At 49.0% G+C, this 26,761-nt stretch overlaps 1 protein-coding gene across 8 annotated transcripts in view; it reads right to left on the reverse strand.

The window, feature by feature from the left end:
• Window positions 1-649: 649 nt before the first annotated feature.
• DHX35 (DEAH-box helicase 35) overlaps window positions 650-26,761 on the reverse strand; it is a 102,546-nt gene continuing 76,434 nt past the window's right edge. For 2 of the 8 annotated variants that reach the window (XR_012089429.1, XR_012089422.1), the window contains 4 exons: window positions 13,925-14,146; window positions 7,218-7,383; window positions 3,051-3,179; window positions 650-2,342 (listed from right to left, as the gene is read on the reverse strand). Coding sequence is in view for 2 of the 8 variants with exons in the window: in XM_073006614.1 (XP_072862715.1) it covers window positions 14,093-14,146 (54 nt within the window). In the remaining 6 variants the exon portion in view is untranslated. Of the gene's footprint in view, window positions 2,343-3,050; window positions 3,180-7,217; window positions 7,384-11,855; window positions 14,147-21,650; window positions 25,453-26,761 lie in introns of those variants that run through there. The other 6 variants (XR_012089428.1, XR_012089425.1, XR_012089423.1 and 3 more) reach the window with 6 other exon arrangements.

Genomic DNA, 26,761 nt, shown 5'->3' on the forward strand with positions numbered 1-26,761 from the left:
TAAATCGGTACAACCACTCTGGAAGACAGTCTGGCAGTGTCTGGTCCAGCTGAAGACATGGAAATTCTTCAGCCAAAGTTTCCTCTCCTGGATATTTATCTCCTGGTTTCCTCTTCTAGAGAAATGTGGGCCCAAGTATTTCAGGAGATATGTCATAAGAATGCGTCAACCATCGGCCGGGCATGGTGGCGCACGCCTATAATCTCAGCACTTTGGGAGGCCAAGGCAGGTGGATCACTTGAGGTCAGGAATTTGAGACCAGCCTGGCCAACATGGTGAAACCCCATCTCTACTAAAAACAAAACAAAACAAAACCAAAAAATTAACCAGGCATGTTGACACCCATTTGTAGTCCCAGCTACTCAGGAGGCTGAGTTAGGAGAATTGCTCGAACCCAGGAGGCAGAGGTTACAGTGAGCCAAGATGGGACCACTACACTCCAGCCTGGGTGACAGAGTGAGACCCTGTCTCAATAAAAAGAATGCTTAGGACAAATACCTAATGCATGCGGGGCTTAAAACCCAGATGACAGTTTGACAGGTGCAGCAAACCACCATGGCACATGTATATCTATGTAACAAACCTGCACGTTCAGCACATGTATCCCAGAACTTAAAGTAAAATAAAAAGAAGGAAAGAATGCTTCAGCCAGCATTGTTTGCAACAGCCAAAACCTAGAAACAATCCAGAATTATAGCCATTGCATTATTATTATTATAGCCATACAATGGAATAATATTCAGCAAGAAAAATGAACTTCAGCTGCATACAACAACATGAATGGCTCCCCCAAAAACATAATGTTAAGTGAAAAAGGTAAGGCACAAAAGAATATGTGTGATGAGTTCACTTAGATAAAATTCAAAACAGACCAAACTTAACTATGTTGTTCAGGGATACATACTTAGGAGAGGAAAATTACAAAGAAAAGCAAGGATTCTACCTGGGTTTTCTTACTTTTCTACTTAAATTTCTGACAAGTACCCTTTATGAGTGTCAAGGTCATGAAAATACAAGAATAGACTAAGAAACAGCCATGGATGGATGAAACTATGGAGAAATGATAACTAAATCCAATATGGGATCCTGGAGTGGATCCCAGAACAGAAAGAGAACACTCATGGGAAACTGGCGACATCCATAAAGTCCGTAGTTCAGTAAATAGTGTTGGACCAGTGTCAATCTCTGAGTTTTTATGAACATGCTGTGGTTATGTAAGATGTTTCCATTAGGGGAAGGCAAGTGAAGGGTATGTGAGTATACAAAGGGCATACAGGAATTCTGTTTTATTGTTGCAACTCTTATATCAATCTAAAATTATTCAAAATAAAATGATTTTTTAAAAGCAATGATTGTTACTATAAATGAAGAACAGTTACCTCTTGAGGGAATTAATTGCGGAGGGCACATGGAGGGGCTTAGCACTGTTCAATGTCTAGGCCTGGGTGGTGGATACGTGGGTGTTTGTTTTGTAAGTTTAAACTAGACATCTCTGTTTTATGCACTTTTCTGTATATTAGTTATCTCTCAAAATTTTTAACATGTTAAAAATAGAGGAAGGCTGGGTGCAGTGGCTCATGCCTGTAATCCCAGGGCTTTGGGAGGCCATGGTGGGTGGATCACCTGAGGTAAGGAGTTCGAGACCAGCCTGACCAACTTGGTGAAACCTCGTCTCTACTAAAAATACAAAAATTAGCTGGGTATGGTGGTAGCCGTCTGTAATCCCAGCTACTTGGGAGGCTGAGGCAGGAGAATCGCTTGAACCTGGGAGGCAGAGGTTGCAGTAAGCAGAGACCATGCCATTGCACTCCAGCCTGGGCAACACAGCGAGACTCAGGCCCCCTCCAAAAAAAAAAAAAAAAGATGAAAATGACTATCAGGCACAGCAGATACGTAGATTAGAAAAACACAGTTGTGAAAAGAGGAAAAAGAAGTAAGGAAAGCAAATATAAATCTTTATCTAGTAAAGAGAGAAAAAAGGGAGGAAGCCAGGAGAGAGGTGGCATTTCCTTTACCTCAGATGTCCAGCAAATTCATACCCATTCCATATATATAGGCCTTTTTACACAAACAAGATGCTACCACACACATTATTCTGCTCCCTGCACAATACATTGTGGGCATCTTCCATGTCAGCACATACAGGGAGCAGGGTGCATTCTTCATCCCACTGCACAGCGTGGCATTGTGCGGTTCCGCCATCATTTATGCCCTTGGTCCCCCATTGATGGATACTCAGGTTGTCTCCTGTGTCTCACGATGACACGCCAGGCTGCTGCTACGCACCCGCTTGCACTTGAGCCAGGCACACTTCAGCCAGCGTTTCCACAGACTCAAGACCCCTAAATGGAACACAGGGTCAAAGTCAGAAAGCTGTGGGCAAGTATTGACTGATGTGATCTGGGATATTTATTTTTTACTATTTTTATTATGATAATGTATATATAACATAACATTGGTTGTTTTAACTATGAAATGTACAGTTCATTCAGAGATATTAAATACATGCTTGCTGCTGTGCAACCATCACCACTATCCATCTCCAAGACTTTTTAAATCACCCCAAACAAAACCCTGGACCCGTTAAGCAATAACTCTCCATTTCCCCCTCCCTCCAGCCCTGGTAACCTCTATTCCACTCTCTGTCTCCGTGAATTTGCCTGCTCTATATATTTCATATAAGGAGAACACAAATGGAAAAGTGTTGCATGAGACCCATTGTTTTTTTGGTTTGTTTGTTTAAGACGGATTTTCACTCTTGTCACCCAGGCTGGAGTGCAGTGGCGTAATCTCGGTTCACTGCAACCTCCGCCTCCCAGGTACAAGTGATTCTCCTGCCTCAACATCCTGAGTAGCTGGGATTACAGGCGCACACCACCATGCCTAGCTAATTTTTGTATTTTAGTAGAGATGGGGTTTCACCATGTTGGCCAGGTTGGTCTCGAACTGCTGACCTCAGGTGATGCATCGGCCTTGGTCTCCCAAAGGGCTGGGATTACAGGTGTGAGCCACTGTGCCCGGCCCCCATTGTTTTTTCTCCCAGAACTCACTCCAATTTAGGCACCTGCCTGGCAGAAGGAGCAATGTGGAGCAGCACCGAGGAGGAAAGTGGGGACGTTTCCAGCTTTGAGGTTCAAGGGGTAAGATGCAGAAGAGTGCTTGTTGAGTGAGTTTTCTTCCTGCAAAAAGGGAATCAAAACAAGGGAAACATTCTAAGCCAGAGGGAGGAGGTCGAGAACAGAGTGGGGAGAAGGAGCTGATGAAGGTCTCTAGGGAAAGGCCGGGTGGGTTGCTATGATGCTCAGGTAGGTGCTGAGTAAAGGATGGGGGAGATGGTGCCTTGAATGAGTTTGGGGATCTGAAAGTAGAGGTGACCTGGGCCCCAGCTCAAATCTGCAATCCTCAGCCATGCTAGCAGAGATGGCAGGGGGAGATACGCCGCCACAGGCCACTCTCATATATGTTTACATCTCCAAAGTAGCACGGAGGAAGAGCTGAATGAGTGTGTGCACGGGAGAAGATCAGAAAAGTGAGCTGGGACCCACACCAGAAAGGCTCTCAGTGCTGCACGGTAAGGAGCAAATGGCGCAGAGAACTCAGCGCTGGTCCACAGACACCTTCACCAGCACCATTGTTGCAGTGAGGGGTCACAGCCTAGCAAGGACTCACTACATAAGCAACCCTAAATACGGTGCCCCGCCCCCCAGGAAGCAAGGAAAGGTTCTTTACTAAGGAAAAGCAAAGATCCCCCAGGAAGGAACGTAAGACAAGAGATCTTAATTGGCTGAAGACCCTCTCAAATGGCAAGTTTATCTTGAATTAGCTAGAATTAATTTTCTACCTTCTGGTGGAAAGGTATGTGTTAGGGAGGGAGAGGGAGGTATTGAGACAAAAACCAAATTCAATCACAGAGTAACTAAAACTGACATTTCTTGTCCACCTGAATTTTACTTTTTTTTTTTGAGACAGAGTCTTGCTCTGTCACCTAGCCTGCAGTGCAGTGGTGCCATCTCGGCTCACTGCAACCTCTGACTCCCGGGTTCAAGTGATTCTCCTGCCTCAGCCTCCTGAGCAGCTGGGATTACAACCTGTGTCACCATATCCAGCTAATTCTTTTTTTTTTTTTTTTTTTTTTAGTAGAGACGGGGTTTCACCATATTGGCCAGGCTGGTCTTGAACTCCTGTCCTCAGGTGACCTACCCACCTCAGCCTCCCAAAGTGCTGGGATTACAGGCATGAGCCATTGCACCCAGACACCCACCTGAATTTTAGAGACTAACAAACTCAAAACCGCCATGCACATTTTGCATCTTATGTCATTTCCAAGTTGATATATATCGGGGTTGGACCAATTTGTGCTCCCTTAATAAACACATCAGTGTGCCACTTCCCTACACCCACACCCGCATTTGGTGCCAACCTGAAAGGTACGCCTTTATTAAAAAAAAATAAAATAAGTTCACTTCTTTCTGACTGCACAATCGGTTACATCCACCACTCCATGGTATTATGAATTCTGTCCACAACGGCTCTTGGCACAGAAATGGGAGAAGAATATCACAGCAATTTTAATGAATTTGGAACAGCAAGTTCTTGGCTGGGAAAATAGTGTGGCTTATTGAGGGATGTTGTTCCCTTTGGCGTGGTGAACATCATGTTCAAGGCGATATCCAAATGGAAATGACTCTATCAGAAGAAAGCAGGGAAGGGGTGTGGTGGGGTGGCCTACAAAGCTCACTGAGGGCAGAACCCAGATGCTGGGGCCCCTAGAGCCCCAAAGATACTCTGCCTGCCTGGCAGTCAGGCTGTCTTCCTCTTCCTCCTCTTCTCCAACAGACTCATATCCCCACCAACCATTGTCACCATCTCTCAGGCCCCTGGACAGCATCCTGGACATCAGCTCTAAGTCCTCTGTCACCTCTCTAAACATTTACCTCTTTCTTTGCACCAGTGCATAGATTCTCAGGGCTGGAGGGAGACTCACAAATGGTCAAATGCAACTACACAACAGATGCCAGTTGAAACTCCCTGGTGGCATATCAGTGATGGGGTGCTCACACCTCCCCAGCACAGCTCACTCCATCCCTGAACCCCCTGACCATACAAAGTCCTTTTCCTAAGGACCTAGAAGCTCAGAGGAAAGCCCACATTCTTCCAGGGACACAGAGTGAGTAGGGTCCCTCTTCCACATGACAACCCTCGTTTCTTCGAGGACCGCATCCTACCCCCCCAGTATGAGTTCCCCAGGGCTGCTGTACCAAATGGCCACAAGCTTGGTGGTGTCAAACAACACACATTCCTCCTTCTCACACAGTTCTGAGAAGGAGAGCCATCCAAAATAGAGGTGTGGGCAGGGTTGGCTCCTTCTGGAGGGTCTGAGAAAGAACCTGTCCCATGCCCGTCTCTGAGCTCCTGCAGCCACCTGCAGTCTCTGGCATTCCCGGCTTGCAGCTGCACCTCTCCAGTGTCTGCTTCTGCTTCCACAGTTGCTTCTCCTGTGTCTATGTCTTTTCCTCTTCTGCGTTTAGGACTCACCCAGATAATCCCAAATGAGCTCATCTTAAGATCCTTAGCTTAATTGCATCTGCAAGAACTCCTTTTATCTTTTTCTTTCTTTTTTTTTTTTTTATTTGAGACGGAATTTCACCCTGCCACCCAGGCTGGAGTGCAATGACACAATCTCAGCTCACTGCAACCTCCACCTCCCAGGTTCAAGCAATTCTCCTGCCTCAGCCTCCCAAGTAGCCGGGATTACAAGCATGTACCACCAAGCCTAGCTAATTTTTGTATTTTTAGTAGAGATGGGGTTTCACCATGTTGGCCAGGCTGGTCTCAAACTCCTGACCTCAGGATATCTGCCTGCCTTGGCCTCCCAAAGTGCTGGGATTACAGGTTTGAGCCACCGTGCCTGGCCATTCCTTTAAAAAAAAAAAAAGCTACAGTCACAAGTTCTCAGTGGACATATCTTTTGGGGCAACATCATGCAACTCAATGCACCCCCTAAGTTTTTTATTCTTCCGACAGAATGGTCTCGGTCCTTCTGCCATTCCTCAGATGGTGAAATGTCAAGGCTGCTCTATTCCCATTGGTAATGATGTGATGCACCTAATTGCCCCAAATACCAGCAGACATACCTCCATCTCTCCCACCAAAACATCACACAAACACTTGCCAAGAGCCAGCTGAAGTTTCGAAACACTCTTTATCAAATTTCCTTGAGCTACAAGGAGCAGCAAGAAAAGACAGCACTCAGGCCCACTGAGTTCTGCCATGGACTGTGGTGAGGTTTTCTGCTACTCTGAGCCTCGGTTTCCTTGTCTGAAACATGGGGACAATCATACCCAACTCATATATCAATGCTCCAAGCTCTTGAATAATCTCATCTCACCTTAGGCTTCAGATTTCTCTGAGCAAAGCCCTTCCCAGTTCAGACTCTCTGTATTGTCCCCACCCCACTGCCTCTGCCCTTTCAAGACCCTTAGCCCCTTCCTGGGCTATAGCTGCTGTAGTGTCCTGGTTACGGTGCTACTGATTGAAGAAACAGAGGCCCAGGCAAGCTCATACTCACAAACAGAGGCTGGTCCAAGACCAGCAAACAAAGCACAGACGGCCTCATGGCCCAATGTAACTGCCTTCACCCCTACACCTACACCAATGCTTCCCAATCTTCTTCACATTATGGCAAACAGAGAATGTGATAAAATCCTTAAGGTTCACTGGGTACACAAATGAAGCTGTTCTGGTCCAAAGGTCCCAGCCTGGGGGCTCCACCCGGGCCAGATCTCCCCAGCCTTTCACCAAGGGCAGAGGGGATCTGTATCCCAGCATCTTTGGAACCCATCTGCCGTCCACCTTCAGGGCAAACACAGTGACCTGAGTGTCTGTGTCACCCAGTCCTCCAGAGGAGGAACTCGATTGGTCCTTTGCCAGCCTTGGACCTGAGTGCCCCCTCCCGGAGAGATTTCCCCAAAATTGACTGAGAGCCAGCGCAACAGAAAGAGTTAAGGAGTCAACTTAAGATGTGAAATTTGCATGTCTACCAGTGCCTACAGTTTCTGAGCTTTTTGTTTTTTGTTGAGACAGGGTCTTGCTCTGTCATCCAGGCTGGAGTGCAGCAACGTGATCATAGCTCAGCGCAGCCTCAAACTTCCGAGCTCAAGTGATCCTCCCGCCTCAGGTTCCCAAAGTGCGGTGATGACAGGCATGAGCCACCGTACCTGGCCAGTTGCTAGGATTATCACTGCTGCTCTTCCTTAAGGAAGAAGGCGAGGGAAGTAAATGGCAGAGACATCAAAGACAACGTGCTGGATGCAGAATTCAGACATTGAAGAGGACAAGAGAAGACGTTTCTTCTTGGTCACTCTCATAACAGTTTCATTGGTCCTGAGGGTGGAGGAGTAGGGAATTACTACCAGAACAAGAAGTTTACAGCTTCTGGTTTTCCTGGTATACACCATGCTTAGGATACAGTCATTATGTTGAGCACCCACTAAGCCTTGGGCACTTTGCATGCATTATCCCCTCCCCCATATCAACCTCTCCTAGACCCAATACAGGTCACTGAGGGTACAACCCTGAGCAAGGGAGGCCAGCCCTGCCCTCCGAGAGTTTCGCCTCTCGGGGAGCAGACCAAAAGGAGCAAATAAGCACATTGATAAGGCTGATATGGATTAAATGGCTGTATCATGTATTGTTATCTATATTGTACACTATATATTACTTATTTATATCTATAGTTATCATCCATGCAGCTAAAAATAATAATATAATAAAGCAGAGCAAGAGTATTGAGAATGCAAGGAATATTATTTTAGGTAAGATAGCAGGAACGACCCCTCTGAGGAAAGGATATTTGAACAGAGATCTAAAGGAGTGGAAGTGGGAGCCAAAGAGAGATCTGCAGGGAGAGCATGCCAGGTGGAGGGAACAGCAAATACAAATGATCAGATTAGAATGTGCAGAAGAATTACTCAAGACAGTTTTTTAAATGCAGATCCCTTGGCCCCTAGACTCAGAGATTCTGGTTCAGTAGATCTGGGAGGGACCCAGGAATCTCCATTTTTATATCTCTCCAGTGATTCCGGTGCAGGTGGTCCAATGACCATATTTTAAGAAAATATAGCTTTACATTTCTCCCGTGGTTTCGATCCTTGATCATTCTCAATGACTCTGTTCTGTGCTTTTACAAAATCGAAAAGCTTTGGGGATTTAAGGTCTACACACCCTGAAGTCAGAGCCTGGTAGATCCTCCCAGCCCTTTCCGATGCATCCATGCGCCCTTCAGCAATGAAGAGAGAAGATGATGCTCAGCGGGGGGATCTGGGGGGAGGGATCTGGGGGCTAGATGGGCTGTAACTGCTGGTGGGTGAAGGGTCTGAATGGTGTGCAAGCCAAATGCTCTGCGCCTCTCCTCAGGGCTCTACTTACCCATCTTGGGGCAAGATAGAGGGATGGCAAATGTTCCTCCATTGGTCTACCGGTCTGGCCCCCTAGCTTCCCCACTGTGCTCTGGAATAATGGCCGAGGCAGTCTGGGCTCTGGAGTCAGAGGGCTGGGTTCAAATCCCAGTTCCACCTCCTCTAAGCCACCTGACATAAGCCAGTGATTAAGCCTCTGAGCTCCAATGAATTCATCCAAAAAATGGAAATAAAGTAGTATCCATACCTTTGAGTTAGTATATGACACATGGAAAAGCTCTTAATAAAACCTCTCATCTGCAAAAGCATTCCAATAAAATTTCATCCTCAATGCGAATGGCGTAACTATTAAATCAAAATAAATTCAGTGTATGCACAAGCCCAGTCTAATATGGTAGCACATTTAACAAAACACAGTCCAACAATCAGAAAGTGACCGGGAGCGATTCTAGTCTTTACTTGGATTCCTGAAAGAATGTCAAAGGATGTCATTACCTAACACAGTTCTTAAAATTCTATTTGCAGCCGGGCGTGGTGGCTCATGCCTGTAATGCCAGCACTTTGGGAGACCGAGGTGGGTGGATCATCTGAGGTCAGGAGTTCGAGACCAGCCTGACCAATATGGTGAAACCCTATCTCTACTAAAAATATAAAAATTAGTGGGGTGTGGCAGCATGAGACTGTAGTCCCAGCTACTCTGGAGGCTGAGACAGGAGAATTGCTTGAACTCAGGAGGCGAAGGTTGCAGTGAGCTGAGATCATGCCACTACACTCCAGCCTGGGGAACAGAACGAGACTCTGTCTCAAAAAAACAAATCAACAAAAACAAAAATTATGTCTGCATATCCTTTATTCTCTAATTTTCTCCCCCAACAGCTACCCAGCCACCCCCGAATCCTGCCATTTTCTCTCCCTCAACTCCCAGTCCAAACGCTCTTTAGCTCTTACCATGCCAGCCCTTCACTTTTCCTCTCCCTCCTTCCTGTTCCCACCTGCCTCTCTCTGTTGCGCAGCTTAGCCTTTCAGATACAGTTTTCCGGTCCCCACTTTTCTGCCTCTCCACTCCGTAATAATAATGACTGTCATTACAAATGTGGTGCCTTTAGGGCTATAGGCAGAGAAAGTGGTGATATCAGTGAAACAATGAAGAAAGAGTTTAACCCCCAAGCACACAAGCCCACCCCTCAAAGGCTGATTCTGTGTGCTATGGCGTATGCACGTATATACACACATGCAAGGCACATCTGTGCCCACATGTGTGCCATAGCATATGCATGTGTAAATGCCATGTGATGCAGTGCACACATGTATATGCACACATGCAAGGCCTATTTGTACACATGTGTGCTGTAGCACATGCATGTGTGTGCACACATGCCATAAGCAAATGTAGGTTGCAGCATGTGCACGGGCATGCAAAGACATGTGCAGGCGCATTTGAATGTGTGTGATATAGTGTGCACATATGTGTGTGCACACGCCCTGTGTAAATGGCATGTGCTGTAGTGTAGGCACACATGCCATACAAGCACCAGGGCTCTGTGGTCCAGACCTGGGGCAAACCATGAGTCCCAGGCCAAACAGCAGCCACGCCAGGCCTCCCCACAGTCTGTCCTCCCTCCCACTTGCCTCAAGAAACAAAGACAGTTTATCAAGAACTCCCCAGTAAGCGGTTTTTTTAAGACCTTCAGCAGCAGCCGCCGGGCTGAGCTGAACGTCTCACTTTATTAGTGAGTTTGGCCTTGGGTGTCTGGCTGTTTGATCAATCCTGCCGGGGGTCAGTGATATTTCCTCCCGGCCCCCCCCGCCCCTGCCCCTGCCCCTCTGCCACACCTGATGAACAGCTCGCCCCTGGACCGCTGATCACCTATTGATTTTCCAGCCCGAGGCTACATCCGCCGCCAGCTGCCATCTCCAGCCCTGTCACCGGGACCACTTGGTGACTAACTGATTCTCCGAGCCCCTCCCACCCCCGCCCCTCACTGCACACCCGGCTCCCCGACCCATGGCCCAACCTGCCCTTCCCGCTTTGTCTGTGCCCAGTTCCTACCCTCTCTTTCAGGGCTCAGTGCTGGCACCCAGGACACCAAAATCAAGGTCTTTTCCCAGTGACTCCCTAGCTGACTTTGATGCCCGGCTGCATGACCTTGGACAAGTCACTTTATCTCCTTGTGCCTCAGTTTCCTCATATGTAAAACTGGGGCAATATTGGAACCTACCCATCATGTTTATCAGGCAGCAGTTTCCACAGTGTATTGCGGGTACCCCTGGGGTCTCTGAGACCTTTACAGGTGGTTCATAAAAGTCAGAATAACGTTGACAGTAATACTAAGATGTTATTTGTGGGGGTTTTTTGCTCTCAATGAAAGCTTTTTAGAACTCCCAGCGGAATATTACAGGGAATACGTGACATGTGATATCCCAAAAACTTGCAGAAGCAGATATAAAAATCGAACTCTCTTCTATTAAGACTGACATTATAGAAATCTGCAAAAATATAAAACAAAGCCACACTTCCTTCTCCTTAAATTTTGTGTGTTGTGAAATGTAGTCATTTTTCACAAGAATATATTATTTATGCTCACATGTAGTGTATTATTGCTATTTTAAATAAATTATAAAGAAATATTATTAAAATTTGTTTTGACTCCTAAAATGATCATTAGCGATAGATACAACTCATATGAACAAGAGCTTTGAGAGCCTTTATCATTCTTAGAGTGTAAAGGGTTCCTCAAGCCAAAAAGTTTGAAAACTGATGGTACAAGATGTTAGCACTGTGCCTGGTTCATGTGAGCACTCAGTAAATTGCTATGATTTGGAGGTACCATCATTGGGAGTTAGAGTGATTTCTCCAGTCAAGCTGGGGAGAGGATTTGGGGGTGCAGATTTGGGGAGGTTGCCCCTGATTAGGGACATAGTCCCTTTACCCAAATGGCACAAAGGTGAGATCCCCTCTGCCAGCTCCAAGCAGCCCCCTCCCCTGGCACTCACTGTCAGCTTACAGTGTTCAAAGCCATGGCCAAGGGAAAGGAGCACCTGACTGACCTTGGCCCTAGCAGCTGGGATTGGCTGCACCTCGAGATACACCCCCCTCAAAATTGCTCAGAGGGAGGCAGTTGGTGCAAAGAAGGAAGAGGCTGGAGGAGGAGGTGTAACAATATCTACTCCTCGATTAGCCTTACCATGTATTAGGCATCATTGTAAGCACTTTAGAAAAGTTAAGTCATTTGATCCCTGCAACAATCTTAGATGGTTGTTTAAAAATGTACCCGGGATGATTTTGTTATAATCAGGTATGGGAGGACGATAGACACAGAGTCATCTGCCTGAAAGGAAGATTGTATTACTTACAGTTTCCAAGAGGAGGGGACACCATTCGGGGCCACCTGGGGAAGTGCCAGGTTGGGTCAGGAGGCAGAATGAACAAGGGAAAAGCACAGACAAAAGCCTTTATTGTGGCTTTCATGGGGAAGGAACAGGTGAGGCAAGGTTGGAGGTTTAAATTAAGATTGGCTAGTTTTAATCATCTTAGTTTACAGTCCAGGCTATAGTGGTCATTCCTAATTATCTGGTACGTGGCCCTGGAGTGATTTAGGGCAGGGGGAATATTGGCCTGGTGTTTGAGAGTTTTATAAAGGGGATGTTAGGGGATATGGGCTTCAGACAGGTTGGTGTGCATATGAAAGGCAAGTTTGTAGGCCAGGCACGGTGACTCATGTCTATAATGTCAGCACTTTGGGACGCCGAGACAGGCGGACCACCTGAGATCAGGAGTTCAAGACCAGCCTGGCCAACATGGTGAAACCTTGTCTCCACTAAAAATACAAAAATTAGCCGGGCATGATGGTGGGTGCCTATAATCCTAGCTACTTGGGAGGCTGAGGCAGGAGAATCACTTGAACCCGGAAGGCGGAAGTTGCAGTGAGCCAAGATCGTGCCATTGCATTCCGGCCTGGGCAACAGACCAAGACTCCATCAAAAAAAAAAAAAAAAAAAGGCAAACTTGCTGGCAAGTTGTTCACTCTAAGAATTAACTAGCCTCCCTAGGGGCAGTCCCTCCCTGGGTTCATCAGACTCCAAGATGTCAAAGCATCATAAAACACACAAAAATAAACTATTACTAACTTTATTGTACAGATGAGGAAATTGAGGTAGGAAGCTAAGGGTCATGCCAAGGTCACACAGTTGGTGAGTGGTGGCAGCAGGACTTGAACCCAGGCACTGCCATTCCACAGGCCAAGCCCTTCACCACCATGCCACATTGCCTTGTGCTAGGCCTGCTTCCAGACCAGGGGCTGCTCACTGGCTGGTCTCCAATGGACGAGCACCTGGAATGAGATGGGGCCAGGCCTTGAGACTGTGGCCTCATGGTCTTAGCACAGATGGGCACAGCTCTGGGATCAAGCTGTAGCTGCAAGCACCATGCCCTGGGGCAAGGCTCCTTGGTAGGTCCCGGGCCTCATGTTCCCAGGGCCACTCCCCAGGTACTCTGGCCACTTAAGCTCGCAGGAGGAATGTCTGCAATGAACAAAAATGCAGAAATGGAGTGACCTGGGACAGTCTGGGCATCCCAGTGGCCCCTCAGATTTTACCATGGCCCATCTGCTCCTCCTGGTAGGCCCTCGGGTCTGCAAGAGCCCTGATGGTGGAGAGGGGGCTGCGCGGGTGGCCCCCTCCTGAGGGCTGGCTTTTGACTCCTCTCCTGCACCCACCCCAACTCCACTCTGAAGGACCCTGGCAAGCCAGGTCAATTATTAGAACTCCATAAAGGTTTGCTGGTGTTATTTGATTTTTGTCGTTGCTTTTTGTTATCATGAACTGGGCCTGTAAAATGGAGAGGTTCATGCCTTTCTTGGTGAAGTGGTCAAGATTTAAAGACGTGGTGGGTACGGTACAGCTTTTTGCAACGTGGACAGAGAAGGAGACGCCGTCACGGGAGGTGCGGGGGCTCTTTTCACTCCGAGGCGTTCAGGCCGGGACTGAGCTGCTGGGGGAGTGCCCGGTGGGCAGGCAGTGAGCTCGCACCGGGCAAGACACGGGTCTGACCCCTCCTCCCTGCACTCACCCCCTCCCTGGGCGCCAACAGCACCGGGAGCAGCGCAAGGGCGTCCTGGCTGCGCAAACACGGGGCTCCAGCGCCGCCTGCCGGCCGCCGTGTGCAACGCCGACCCGGAGGTCTCGCTGTCTCGGCCTGCGCTGGGGACGCGCGGGACACCCGGTTCCAGGAATCCCGGTGGGGGTCCGGCCTTGTTGGGCGCAAGGAACGCGGCTCTGCAGGACGGGCCGCCGCCGAGGGCATCGGCAAGTTTCGGGGTGTGGACCCTGCCTGCGCCCGCTGCATCCGTTTTGGGCAAGACCGTGGCTTTTTGAGCCTCAGTCACTCCTTGCGGAGGACGAACAGGCTGGGAATTCGTCTTCTCCCACCGCAGCGTCCCTGCAACCTCGTTCTCGACGACGTCCCAGCCTCCCTTCTGGTCCAGTCCCACCCCCAACATTCCTCCTACCCTACTCGCTGGACACTTCTCGCAATTCCAAATCCCGGCGTGTGGCTCATCCACGTGAAAACCCTTCAGAGTTCCTGGTTGTCGCATAAAACGTTGCTTTCATATTGAAACGAACATGGACTCTGGGAGGCCGAGGCTGGATGATCCCCTGGGCCCAGGAGTTGAAGGTTACAGTGAGCCATGATCCCCACTGCACTCCAGCCTGGGCAACAGAGCGAGATTCTATGTAAGAAAAAAAAAAAAAAAACATTAAAAAGTAAATAACACTAACATGGATCAGACAGAATGAAATTGAGAGAATGCGGAGCTGCCCAGCTCAGAGCCACCAAGCCCCTAGGTATCAGGGGAAGGAGGCCCCCAGAGCTCCTGGCAAGCCAGCCAACAGGAGGCCCATTCTCCCAGGGAAACAGCATTGTCAAGGTGGGCTCTGTCTCCAAATCAAGCTCCAGAAGCCAGGTCAGGAACTGGGACAGCGCACAGGAGGGATGGCTTGTCTGTGCTCCTGCAGGTCTGGGCCTCAGCTGACAGTGATCCAGAAGGCTGGGCCCTGGAAGAGCTGGGCCAGAGGACCCACTTCTGAGATGGCATCATGGACCAGAGCCCATGAGTGGCCTCTCCAGCATCCTGGTATCAGGTAGCTGGCTTGCTCCGGTGGCAGTGTCCCAGCAAGCCAGGCAGGAGCTACATGGCCTTTCATGACCCAGCCTCAGAAGTCACAGCACATCACTTCACACAACCCTGGGTCAAAACAACCAGCAGCCTGGCCAGATTCATGAGAAGGACATAGACCCCACCTCTGCATGGGAGGCATATCAAAGAATCTATGGGGAGGGGGGGAGGCACGGCACCAGTCCATCTATTTTTTTTTTAAAGACAGGGTCTCGCTGTGTTGACCAGGCTGACATGCAGTGGTACAACCAATCACAGCTCACTGCAGCCTCAAACTCCTGGGCTCAAGTGACCTTCCCGCCTCAACCTCATGAGTAGCTAGGACTAGAGACACACATACCACACCCGGCTAATTTTTTAAATTATTATTTGTTGTATAGACAGGGCCTATGTTGCCCAGGCTGATCTCAAACTCCTGGCCTCAAGCCATCCTCTGGCCTCAACCTTCCAAAGTGCTAGGATTATAGGCATGAGTCACCATGCCCAGCTCCATCTAGAAACTATGGTTGTGTGGCCTAGGGAAGGTGTCACCTGGATAAGGTATTGCCTATGTTTCACCTCCAAACTCAGGTGCTCCCTCCGGAAATGGCACTGGTCCCTCCATCCCCACTGGATGAAAGGTGGCCAAGACAGACCTCCCTGAACCAGCTGCAACAGCTGGGGGCCATGAGAGGATGAGGCCATGGAAAGGGGACACTGCAGGAGATGGTAAAAAAAGCAACATGATTTGCCTCAACTGTCATTTCTTAAATCCAGACACTTATAGGGAAGGGAGGCGAAGTGAAGGACACACAGGGAATAATGGGGAGATCAAGGCACTGGGAGAAGAGTTCTTATAGTGCTCTGCCCTTCCACATCTGCTCTGCCAGGTTGTCAGAAGCAAGGGACCAGAAACACGGTCCACCTCCCCTGAGCTCATTGCCAGTTGTGGACAGCAGTGTGGGGACTCACTGCCTCCATGTGGCCAGCAGAGGGCAGCACAGCACAGCTCTGCTGCCTCAGATGCTGGGCAGCTTGGCAGGGCTAGTCCGGAGGACTCAGGACTCAACAGGACCAGACTCAGGACCCTCCACATCCCTGGCTAAGGATGGCCTGCAGCCTGGATGTGGGTCATGTTTTAGCATGTGAGCTCCAGGGAAGCAGGGACTGTGCTGTGTGTGTGCAGTGGTCTCTTGATTTGCAAGTGCTTCTGGGTGTGTCCCGTGTCAGCGAATTTTGTTGTGAAGGGCACGAAGGTGTCCATCAGATTGTTCCTGAGTGGTTCTGAGCAGTGTGTCCTGATGCCAACACTCACCTGGTGTCCAGCAGTTCCACGGGTCTTCCACTCACTGCTCCCCCTGAAAACTCCCGTGTCCCGAGCCCCAGGGCCAGGCGGGCCCCACTCCGGGCCTCTGTGCACCCCCACCTCCTGACATGGTCCTTCCCTCTGCTCAGATCCTGGTCACCTCTGGCCTCTGCCCGTCTTGAGGGTGGGGCCCTCATCACCACATCTGGTTCTTTCCAGGGGTGACTTCCTATCTCCCTTAAATAAAAGGAGTCCTCTTTGAAGGAGATTCGGGGACCTGCACACCACGGCACCAGGGAGGCTGGGATGGGCATGGAGGGAGGGGCAGCAGGTGCCCTCTGTGACACACATGGAGGGAGCAGAGGCTCCTGTTTCCTAAGCAAACCCTGACCCAGCTCCTTTCTGGAATTTTACAATGCAGCTCACTGTAGCACCTGTGCACATGGAAGGACGGGAGGGAGGGAGGGAAGGAAGGAGAAGGAAGGAGAAGGAAGGAAGGAAGGAAGGAAGGAAGGAAGGAAGGAAGGAAGGAAGGAAGGAAGGAAGGAAGGAGGGAGGGAGGGAGGGAGGGAGGGAGGGAGGGAGGGAGGGAGGGAGGGCAGGCAGGCAGGCAGGCAGGCAGGCTCGCTGGTTTTATTATTACCCCATTGCACTGGTAAGGAAACTGAGTTGAAGAAAAAATTATGTCTTGCCAAGGGCCACAAAGTTATCTAATTTTGAGTGTGGGGCTTAAACCAGGTCTCCTCCAGACCCAAAAGAGTATATCCTAAATGATCCCATGTGTATGAAATTCTAGAAAAGGCAAAGCTAGCCCATAGTGACAGAAAGCAGAATAGTGACGCCTGAGGCTGGGGGCAGTCAGGATGGTCATTGACTACAGAAGATCATGAGAAACTTTCTGGATGAAAATGCTCTATATTTGATTTTGGTGGTCACTGTGGTGTATTGATTTGTCAAAATGTATTGACTACCCAATTAAATGAGTGCATTAATTATATGTAAATTATACCTCATTAAAGATGGTCGTTTTTTAATTCGGGTCTTCTGACTTGGAGCTCAGTGCTCCTGTCCTCCCTACTCAGGTGATGCCTAGTTGTGGTGTCACTAATCTGGGTCCTGTGGCCTGTAAGGGTTATCCACATACCAAGGGTGTCCGAATTCCATCTGTGCATGAACAAGGTCAATCAAGAGAGGCTGTGAGGATGCAAAGCCCTTTTATCCTGATACTGGCTGGGGCAACAGACTAATCAAATTGGCAAAAATCCCATGTGAAAATTTAACTCTCATGCCTGTAATCCCAGCACTTTGGGAGGCTGAGGCGGGAAGATCGCTTGAGTCCAGGAGTTTGAGACCAGCCTGGGTAACATAGTGAGACCCCACCTCTTAAAAAAAAAAAAAAAAAAAAAATTTAACTCCATCTATGCCCACTAAGAACAGGGTCAGGCATCATCACAGTTCAGGAGAAGTGACCTTGGTTTATTAATCTGGGGACAGGAAACCTACCCTGTCTCCCTAGAAGCTGAGTTCCCACGACCCCATCACCACTGGATCAGGAAATCGTCCCAGAATCTGCCCTCCTTCTGAGTCTGCAACTGAAGTTGGGAAGACCAAGGGAGATTTAGAACACCCCTCTCCAAGCAATGGAAAGCTTGGAGTAAGACTTACATTGAACAAGTTCCCTGGTGGCCTCTTCCAGTTTGCACACTGCCTCACTAACCTGGCCCAGATTTCTGCCTCCTACCAGGCAATCTTTGGAAAACCATATACCAGTGCTAATTAAACTGGTTCTAAACGATCAGCAAGCCCGGGAGAGGAGGGAGCCACATCTGGGTGTAGCAAACACAGCTGAAGTCTACATGTTCCTCAGATGGCAAAAGCTCATCAAAGGATCTTTAAAGCCTTGGCGTACCCAGTTCTCTTTCGCCTCCTGAAGGCCAAAGGCTCAGAAGCACAGGGCCAAGTGCCGAAGTGGAGGGAACAAGAGTCCCTATGGCCTGAGAGCATAAATTCCATCCTAAGGATACTGATCAGCAGGAAGGACTTAAATGATGCCGTCTGTCCTACTGGTTACTGCCTTGGAAGTATGAAGGCGCTCTGCCCAGATAAATCCCATAAGCTACCATCCATTTTAGTAGCCTATTTAATCATAAACTGGGGAGGGCTTCTCCAGTGAGTTCCTTCGCCTCTACTGAAAGGGGCCGCAGGGCTGCATGCCTTTGACTCCTTGGTGATTAGACAAGCTCTGTGGCTGTTGCTGGCTTTCAGATTGCCGGTGAAAATTAACTGTACCGTGGGGCATGTAGAATAAACATGAGTTAAAAGGGTGTCCCAAGGAGATCATGTATGAGTAAAAATGCGCTGTGATAGGGAAAGCAAGCATGAAAATGTCTCATGTTGCTGGCCGACTCACTCCATCCAGGGTAGAAATGGTTCCTGCCAGGATATGAGCCTGGAGGTGGGAGGCAGGCTCCTGAAGCCAACTCCACAACCTCCTGCCTCCCGGGGCCACTGGTGAGCGGGTCTAAAACCTTAGACAAGAAGGGCTATGTGTCCTAAAATCCACATCTCTTCCAGATGAACACTTATTCTCCCCATCTTGTTTTATTTCATTTTACATTTTCTTTTATTGCCAATCCTTGTTTCCTACCCCCAACCCCACAGGCAACGCTTCCAATGCACATCTTATTTGTACATACATTTGCAGTTGTATTGGTTTTGTGTGCATGTAGTTTTAGTCTCCGTGAACAGGACTATCACATCAGTTTCTTTCTTTCTTTTCTTTTTTTTTTTGAGACGGACTCTAGCTCTGTTACCAGGCTGGAGTGCAGTGGCACAATCTTGGCTGACTGCAACCTCAGCCTCCCAGATTCAAATGATTCTCCTGACTCAGCTTCCCGAGTAGCTGGGATCTACAGGTGCACACCACCAAGCCCAGCTAATTTTTGTATTTTTAGTAGGGACGGGGTTTCACCATGTTGGCCAGAATGGTCTCAACCTCTTGACCTTGTGATCTGCCCGCCTCGGCCTCCCAAAGTGCTGGGATTACAGCAGTTTCTTAATTCTTCCACTCAGCTATTTCTCAGGTCTGTGTTCTATGAACCTGCTCTGTACTTATCCACAATGTTATCCAATACGTTGTCCCTGCACACCTCCCAGGGATGGACATTAGTCCCCACCGCATCCATCACACCAGTAAGCATCCTTATATGTGTCTCCTAAGGACCCGGGTGAGAATTTTGTTGGGAACACACCCCTAGAAGCAGAGTTTCTGGGCTGTGGGGCAGGAACACACTTTATTGGATAAGTAGTTCCAGGTGGCTCTCCAGGACTGCCACACCAGCTGTGCACAGGGCTGCCGCATCTCCATCCACCACCTTTCCAGTTTGTCGGTATCTCATGGGTGCAGAGTGATGTCTAATTGTTGCTTTAGCGTGTGTTTTTCTGATGACTAACACTGAATATCTCTTCGGTGCCTTGGTAGAGTTTTGGGTCTGCCTCTACACACTGCTTTCCATTCCCTTTGCCCATTTTTTTCTGCTGGGGTTGTCTTTTCACTGGTGATTTATAGGAGCTCCTTGTGCATTCTTGACATTTAATCTTTTGTTTGAAATACTTTCCCCCAGCTCCCACACCTACAGGTAGGCCTTTTGCCAACCACTAAAGCAAATTAAGCATAATAAGAAATGAAGAGGCCAGGCGCGGTGGCTCACGCCTGCAATCCCAGCACTTTGGGAGGCCGAGGCGGGCAGATCACAAGGTCAGGAGATTGAGACCACGATGAAACCCCGTCATTACTAAAAAATACAAAAAATCAGCTGGGCACAGTGGTGGGTGCCTGTAGTCCCAGCTACTCAGGAGGCTGAGGCAGGAGAATGGTGTGAACCTGGGAGGCAGAGCTTGCAGTGAGCCAAGATCACGCCACTGCACCCCAGCCTGGGTGACAGAGCAAGACTCTGTCTCAAAAAAAAAAAAAGAAATGAAGAAAAGGGGGGGCAAAGGAAGTAAAGTAAAATGGGAAGTCAACTGTTGAGTTTTAAACTAATACACTAAAGTAGAAGATGAAAATCACAGAAAAGGCCAGACATAGTGGCTCACACCTGTAATCCCAGCTCTTTGGGTGGCCGAGGTGGGTGGATCACTAGAGCTCAGGAGTTCGAGACCAACCTGTGCAACACCAAGAAACCCCGTCTTTACAAAAATACAAAAATCAGGCAGGCGTGGTAGCGCACGCCTGTGGTCCCAGCTACCAGGGAAGCTGAGGTGGGAGGATCACTTGAGCCCAGGAGGCCGAGGCGGCAGTGAGCCCATATTGTACCACTGCACTCCAGCCTGGGTGACAGAGCTAGACTCTGTATCAAAACAAAACAAAAAGAAACAAAAGAAGATCACAGAAGAAAATATTCATAGAACCACAACAACGAAACTAAAGATTTTTTGTACCTAAATGTCCAAAATATAAGTTAAACAAGCAGAGCATAAAAAAAGACCAAGATGTTAACATAAATGTCGAGGAAAAAATACTTTTGAAGAACATTAAAAATCAACACAACTGCATTCTTTTTAAAACTTCACGGCAAAAAGGAAAATAATGCAGAGGTCAGAGAGGTGGAGGTTAAAGGGGCGAGGCACACCCATGAGGAAAAACAAAGAATATCAAAGAAAAAACACAGGGACAGCAGACACCAGGCAAACTGAAGACCGCACCTGAAAACAGAACAAGCCTAAACTGCGGGGAAGAAAAGTAACCAAGAGAAAGGCTAAAATAAACAGCCTGAGGGTGAGCTGGTAAGGCCTTATCAGCCAGCTCCTGCTCTCCTGGGGTCTGGGGCCATGCAGAGGCTCATGGCAGTGGTGGGGACGCAGGAAGGATCTCAGGTGACCTTTGGGTCCTATATGGGTCCGCCCATCAGGCTGAGGCCAGCAAAGAGCCCAGCTAAGACATTCATACTTGGAGCCACTGATGAGGCCATGGTCAAGAAGCCATGGGCTGGGTGTTCACCTGGCTACTGAGATCCTGGGGTATTAAATCCTGTACCTGCGCCACTTCTCCCTTGTGAACCTCCCAGCCTCCCTAGCCTGCTCATTGCCTTCAGGAGAACTCACAAGTAGGAGTGGTGGCCACGTGTGCCAGAGGGCCTGGGGGAACGCTGCACTGCGAATCTCTTTGGCCACACTTAAGCAGGCAAGGAGACACCCTGTTCCAGCAAGTCCAATGCCACCCAAGAGTACAAAAGGGAACATTGCCAGGATTCACCAGAGGCGTCATCCTTGCTTGCTGGAGGGAGCAATGACTGTGAGGACCCAGGGACAAGCCCTCTCCAGACCGCCTGCCACGCAAACTCCACCTGGTCATCCACAGTAGCCAGCTGTTGGTGCAATTATTTGATTGGCTATTTCCAGTTCCAATGACTCAGAAAAAAAGAAGAAAAAAAAAACAGATTTAACTGACAAGAAATCCAGAGTTCCATCATCCTATTTCATCACAAATTAGAAGGCTGAGGAGAAAATCCAGATGAATCATTGCAGAGCGGAAAGTATCTGATCTTATCTTGAGGTGAAGAAGGGATATGGGGCTGAGACCTGCCAACTCGAATTCTTCCAGGGGATAGAAATGTCCCCCAGCACTGCCAAAGTTCACTTGAAACCCAGGTGGGTGCTTGGCAGTTCAGATCCACTTCCCAGAACGATGATCTTGGTGCTGATGCTGCCAGATGCCCTGCCTGGCCCACTCAGCCACAACCCAGTAGTTCCCAGACTTAAGGATTACATCAGTTTTTGTTTCATCATTTTGAATTGGTTTTTAATTGGGTGACAGATGAACAACTGTTGAGTCCAAAGAAAACATTAAAAAATAAAACCACCATCTACTATCACCATCATTTCCTAAAAGCATCTTAGCACCAAGAAGACTAAAGGATGGCCGGATACGGTGGCTCACGCCTGTAATCCCAGCACTTTGGGAGGCCAAGGCGGGTGGATCACTTGAGGTCAGAGTTTGAGACCAGCCTGGACAACACAGTGAAACCCCTTCTCCACTAAAAATACAAAAAGTAGCTGGGTGTGGTGGCAGGTGCTTGTAATCCCAGCTACTCAGGAGACTGAGGCAGGAGAATCACTTGAACCCGGGAGGTGGAGGTTGCAGTGAGCCAAGATCATGTCATTGCACTCTAGACCAGGTGACAGAGCAAGATTCTGACTCAAAATAAATAAATAAATAAATAAATAACACTAAAGGATGGTCTTTTATAGAAAATAAACTTAAGCTTTATAAAATGCTCATTACTACAGATTACTCATTTTTGCAGGACTCAGGAAAATTCATAGTGGGCTGACATTGATGCCTGCTGCCACAACCTGCGTGGGGTCGAATCCCAAGCCCGCAGATCTGTGTTCTGGGGAAACACATAAGGGGGATTGGGCTGGGGTTTAAGCACACTTGTGAAGAAACAATTTATCAGCTTTCACTCAGACCTGACGCTCTGATCTCCCCGGCAGGGGCTACCTGTCCACCAGGCTGCATGTCTTCACATCTTGAACTCCTGTCCCCAGGATTCCCAAGCCCACCATGTCATCAGAACCACCCGAGATGGGGCTTTTACAACTTACAGCTTCCCAGGCCTCACTGCCAGACATCCAGGCTTGTGGCTCCAGGATGGAGTCTCATGGTTTTCCAGATTTAGGCCCCTTGGCCTGAGCTTCCCTCCCCCAGCCACCCAACCCTCTGTCTGGTCAGCAGCAGACGTCCTTGCTCAGACTAGATGTGTCAGCCACACGCTGTCAGCGCCGGGCCCTGCCAAACAGAGCTGAGGGCAGGCAAGGAAACACCCTGTTCCAGCAAGTCCCTGGAAAACAGAGCTGAGGGCAGGGCTGGGGTGCTGGGGACAATCCAGGACAGAATGGCAGGGCCTGGCCCATGAAACTGGAGCAGCACTGGTAGCAGGCTGTGCTGACACCAGGACAAAACAGTGGAGATGGGAGCATGGAGCTGAGGCACTAAGCAGCTCTCAAGTTCATGGCCCACGTGAAATGCTCAGCAGTGAGGTACAGCCAGGGAAGAACATGAGAGCGGTCTGTCCTTTCACCAGGAAAGCATCTTATCATGGGGCAGTCTCTGTAGATACAGCCCTGGCCTTAACAACCCCTACTGGACCTCTACCATCTCCTGCCACCCTGTCCTTCTCGCGTGCCCAGCTCCATCCTGGTCCACTCATCTGGTTATTTGTTGTCAAGCGTCTCCACCTCATTCCTGTGCCATGCACATGGCCTGAGGGCTCAACATTTGCTGGCTGGACTGAGCAGTGCGCTGGCTGAACCAGGGGCTCCCCATGACAACAATGTCCAACCCCTGGGGAAACCAGCTGTGGCAGAGAACTGCTCTGCAAGCCACCAACACAGAAAGCTGCCATCTCCGGGCCTACAGGGCACCACTGCCTCCATGCTTTCCAGCGCCAGCTTCTCTCTGTCCTCTCACTTGCTCCAAAGGGAAGACACAGCAATGCTGTGGGTAATTGCACTAGCAGTATCTGAAGACCTGTGTGGACCCCAAAGGGACTAATTCTGTGGAACTACTAGTACTGTGAGGTACTAGGCCCTGCTGTCACATCTGTGGGCTGACAATGGGAACAGGGATACAGATCTGCAACAAACAAAGTCAAAAGCTCTCATCTCTCACACCCAGGCTGGGCCCCACTCCCTGGCGAGTTGTGTGGTCCCAGCCTATTGTTCACCACTACTGTAAAGGGGACTCCCCTCGGGCCCAGGATTTCGCAGTTGCTCCGGACAGCGAGGACCTGTCCCACCCATCGCAGACTGTGACATAACACAGGACACAACACTGGGAGGTGTCCCTGGGGGAGCGCTGCCCTCTGAGAAGTGGAGGGACAGAGGGGAGGCATGTGCTCAGCATCAGGGGCCCAGGGGTAGGGGCAGCATGCAGGGACAGGCTTGCCTCTGGGTGCTCCCTCCAGACTGTCCGGGCTCCCGGTGGACTCTGGTCTCCAACCTGAGGGTGTGAACCCTGTACCTCCCTTTCCACCACCACATAAGCTTTGTAGGATCAGCCCCAGTCCTAAAGCCAAGCTTGAAAAATAATGTTTCTGACCTCTCTACAGGGAGATCCCAATTGGAAATGGCAAGAATTAGCACCTCTTTGGGACTTCTTTTAATGTCCCACAGTTTACTCTAATCAGGTCTTGAGGTCATTCAGTCACATCATCTTGCTTTGGGGGGCTTCCTGTGTCCCTGAGATCCCAAAGCTGCTGTATGCCACAGCATTAAGTTTCTTAGCTAATGTCAGGCCCTCACTCCAAACAATTCATTAGAACATCTTCACATATAAACCATGAGAACCAGCTGTGGGAGGGAATGTATTTACTTTAGGTATAAAGGTTTACTATTATTAACAAGTTATCACTATTATTTACATGTTTATAAAATGGAAATAAAAATGACATACACATTTGGTGCCAAAAGTGGCACATCCAAACTAATATCAGTACAAAAATAAATTTTCAAGCTATGTGTTTTTAAAATAAAGGTCATTGAAACAGTAAGGGGGAAAAAATCTGCATCTGGCATGTGTTGAAATGCAATCATCATCACAGCAAAGCAGCCCTGGGGCAACAAAACCAGTGCCTGCTGGAAGAACCACCCCCGCGTGCTCTTGCAAGACGCCAAGCAAACAAACAAAAAAACAAATATACCAGTTATGTTCCTGAGCTACAGAAGTTTAGGGCGTCTAAACTGTTGTGAATTCCTGCTAAAGAGGAGACCCTGTGGGATCGGAACTGATGAACTCTCCTGAGTGCTCAGCTAGTGTGGCACCAGGACCTGGCACTGCACTGAGAAGACGCTAAGCCCACCTGTGAAACAGAAATCCTCAGCTAACACAAAACAGCGCACAAGTCCTCTCTGTCAATCACCAATCCCTTGCAAATCTCCTGGCTGCAGATAAACAGGGACAAGGGCTGAGGACAGACGGAAGCCACTGGGTTTGAGAGCCCCTGTGCCCATCAGACGTGCCTCTTGGTGGTTTCGGCAGAGATCCCCGATGTTTCGTTCCTTCGTAGATACATGCTTGTTCACAAACTTGGCAGCGGACCTCATTGGTTAACACAGCCGTGGCCCCAGCAGGGAAAGCAAAACCAGCCCAGCAAACCATTCCTCTGTCCACCCCACATGGTATTTCAGCCTTCACTTTCCTCCTTGTTTCCCATAGAGCTGGGCCAGGACTGCATGCCTGCTGGAAGTGGCATGCTGGGTTAGTGAGCGTGTTGAGTGAGCCAACTCCCACTCTGCCCGCTGCAGCACAGAAGGATGTCTGCCCATGCACAGAGTCCTCCAGGATCCCAGCAAGGATGCAAATGCTGTGGGCAGTAGGAAGAAAGGGCTAATGAACAGGCCGCAGCCCCCTTCAGAGCAACCAAACATTCTACAGGAGCTGGTGCCAGCTCACCCCACCTGGGGCCAGGGGCAGCAGCATGGAGGAGAGGACACCAGCAGTCCCTGCAGCTGCAGCTGTGGGCTCCTCTCACTGGTCCTGGACCTTGGCCCTTTTGGCTTTCAGGGACAGGTGCTGCAAGAGAAGAGAAGACACTCCAGTTGGGGTTGATTAGACAAAGAAAGCAGACTGCAACATACTCCCCATATGAATGACCACATCAAATCTTCCATCTGGTCCACACCTTCCCAGTAAGTGCTGTTCATGAAAGAGCATGGAAGGAAAAAGCCCAAGTGGCCAATGAAGAAGCAGACCTTAAGTCAGTCGCCAGCAACCCGAGGCCCAAGCCACAGTGGCTGAAGCTGGTTATATAGGGCTCTGCAGAAGCTGTCAAGACAAGGTTTTCTTTTTGAGACACGGCTCTCCTTCTGCCCCAGTCTAGAGGACAGCACCGCAGCCAGACACCTGTGCTCAGGAGACTGGGCTCAGGCTGGAAGTGACCTCAAATCTCCAGGAAGTTCCTGACAACAGTCAAGAAAAAGTATCCTCTCTTTAGGAACAAGGAAGTCAATTTACCAAGTGTCTCAATACTCCAGGTACACATGGAGTACCTGGCTCAAGGATGGAGATAAAGACACGGCCTCTGCCCACAGGGAGGGTACAAGCTTGCTGGGAAGACAGAAAGGACACCTCCTAGTGACACTTTTTTTTCCCCCCAGAAATGTCACTTTCTACCATTATGAATAACATGAAGCTCAACATTATAATCATAGGCATCAGATAATAGGATTGGAAGATGAAGTATTTTTTACATTCTAAAGCAAAGCTGAAAGTGGCAGAAATCCTTAAATATGCCTTTGAGGCAGGGTGTGTGAATATAAGCTTTTAACGAAAGACCTCCCTCCACTCATCAACTGGGATACACCCGACAGCCCATTACTAATCATCAATAACCAAGAGATCCCTGAGCCGTGCCACCTAACACATAGTGAGAGCCTCACACGAGAGTGCCCACCCCGCCTGCTCTGGGGCCGGCGTGCCCACTCCTTAGCACATCCATACGGCCTCACAACATCAAGCCGCATCGCCCCCAGAGAGAACTGCAGGCCCTGACAAAATGGAGACACAGCGCACCACCAAGTGTGACGTGAGAGACAACAGAGCGAACGGGACCCAGGTCTAAATGAGCTACGAGAACTCAGACTTTCTATCTGCTTACTCCTGAGGGAGGATCACTACAGACTCTTGCAAAGGCCACATTAAAGGAGTTTTCCCTAATAATGAAGATATCTCTGAGAATAAGGAAAAATAATTTAAAAGCCAGAAGGCAAATCTCTGAATAGGCCACCCCATTCTTCCCCTGTCTAGCTGTAGGTCTTGCTGAATTTCTCTGAATTCTCTCCTCTCTACACATCACCTGATATAACCCCTACAGCTAATGTTA

The sequence above is a fragment of the Chlorocebus sabaeus genome, chromosome 2 (assembly GCF_047675955.1).
Source record: "Chlorocebus sabaeus isolate Y175 chromosome 2, mChlSab1.0.hap1, whole genome shotgun sequence".
Classification (NCBI taxonomy): domain Eukaryota; kingdom Metazoa; phylum Chordata; class Mammalia; order Primates; family Cercopithecidae; genus Chlorocebus; species Chlorocebus sabaeus.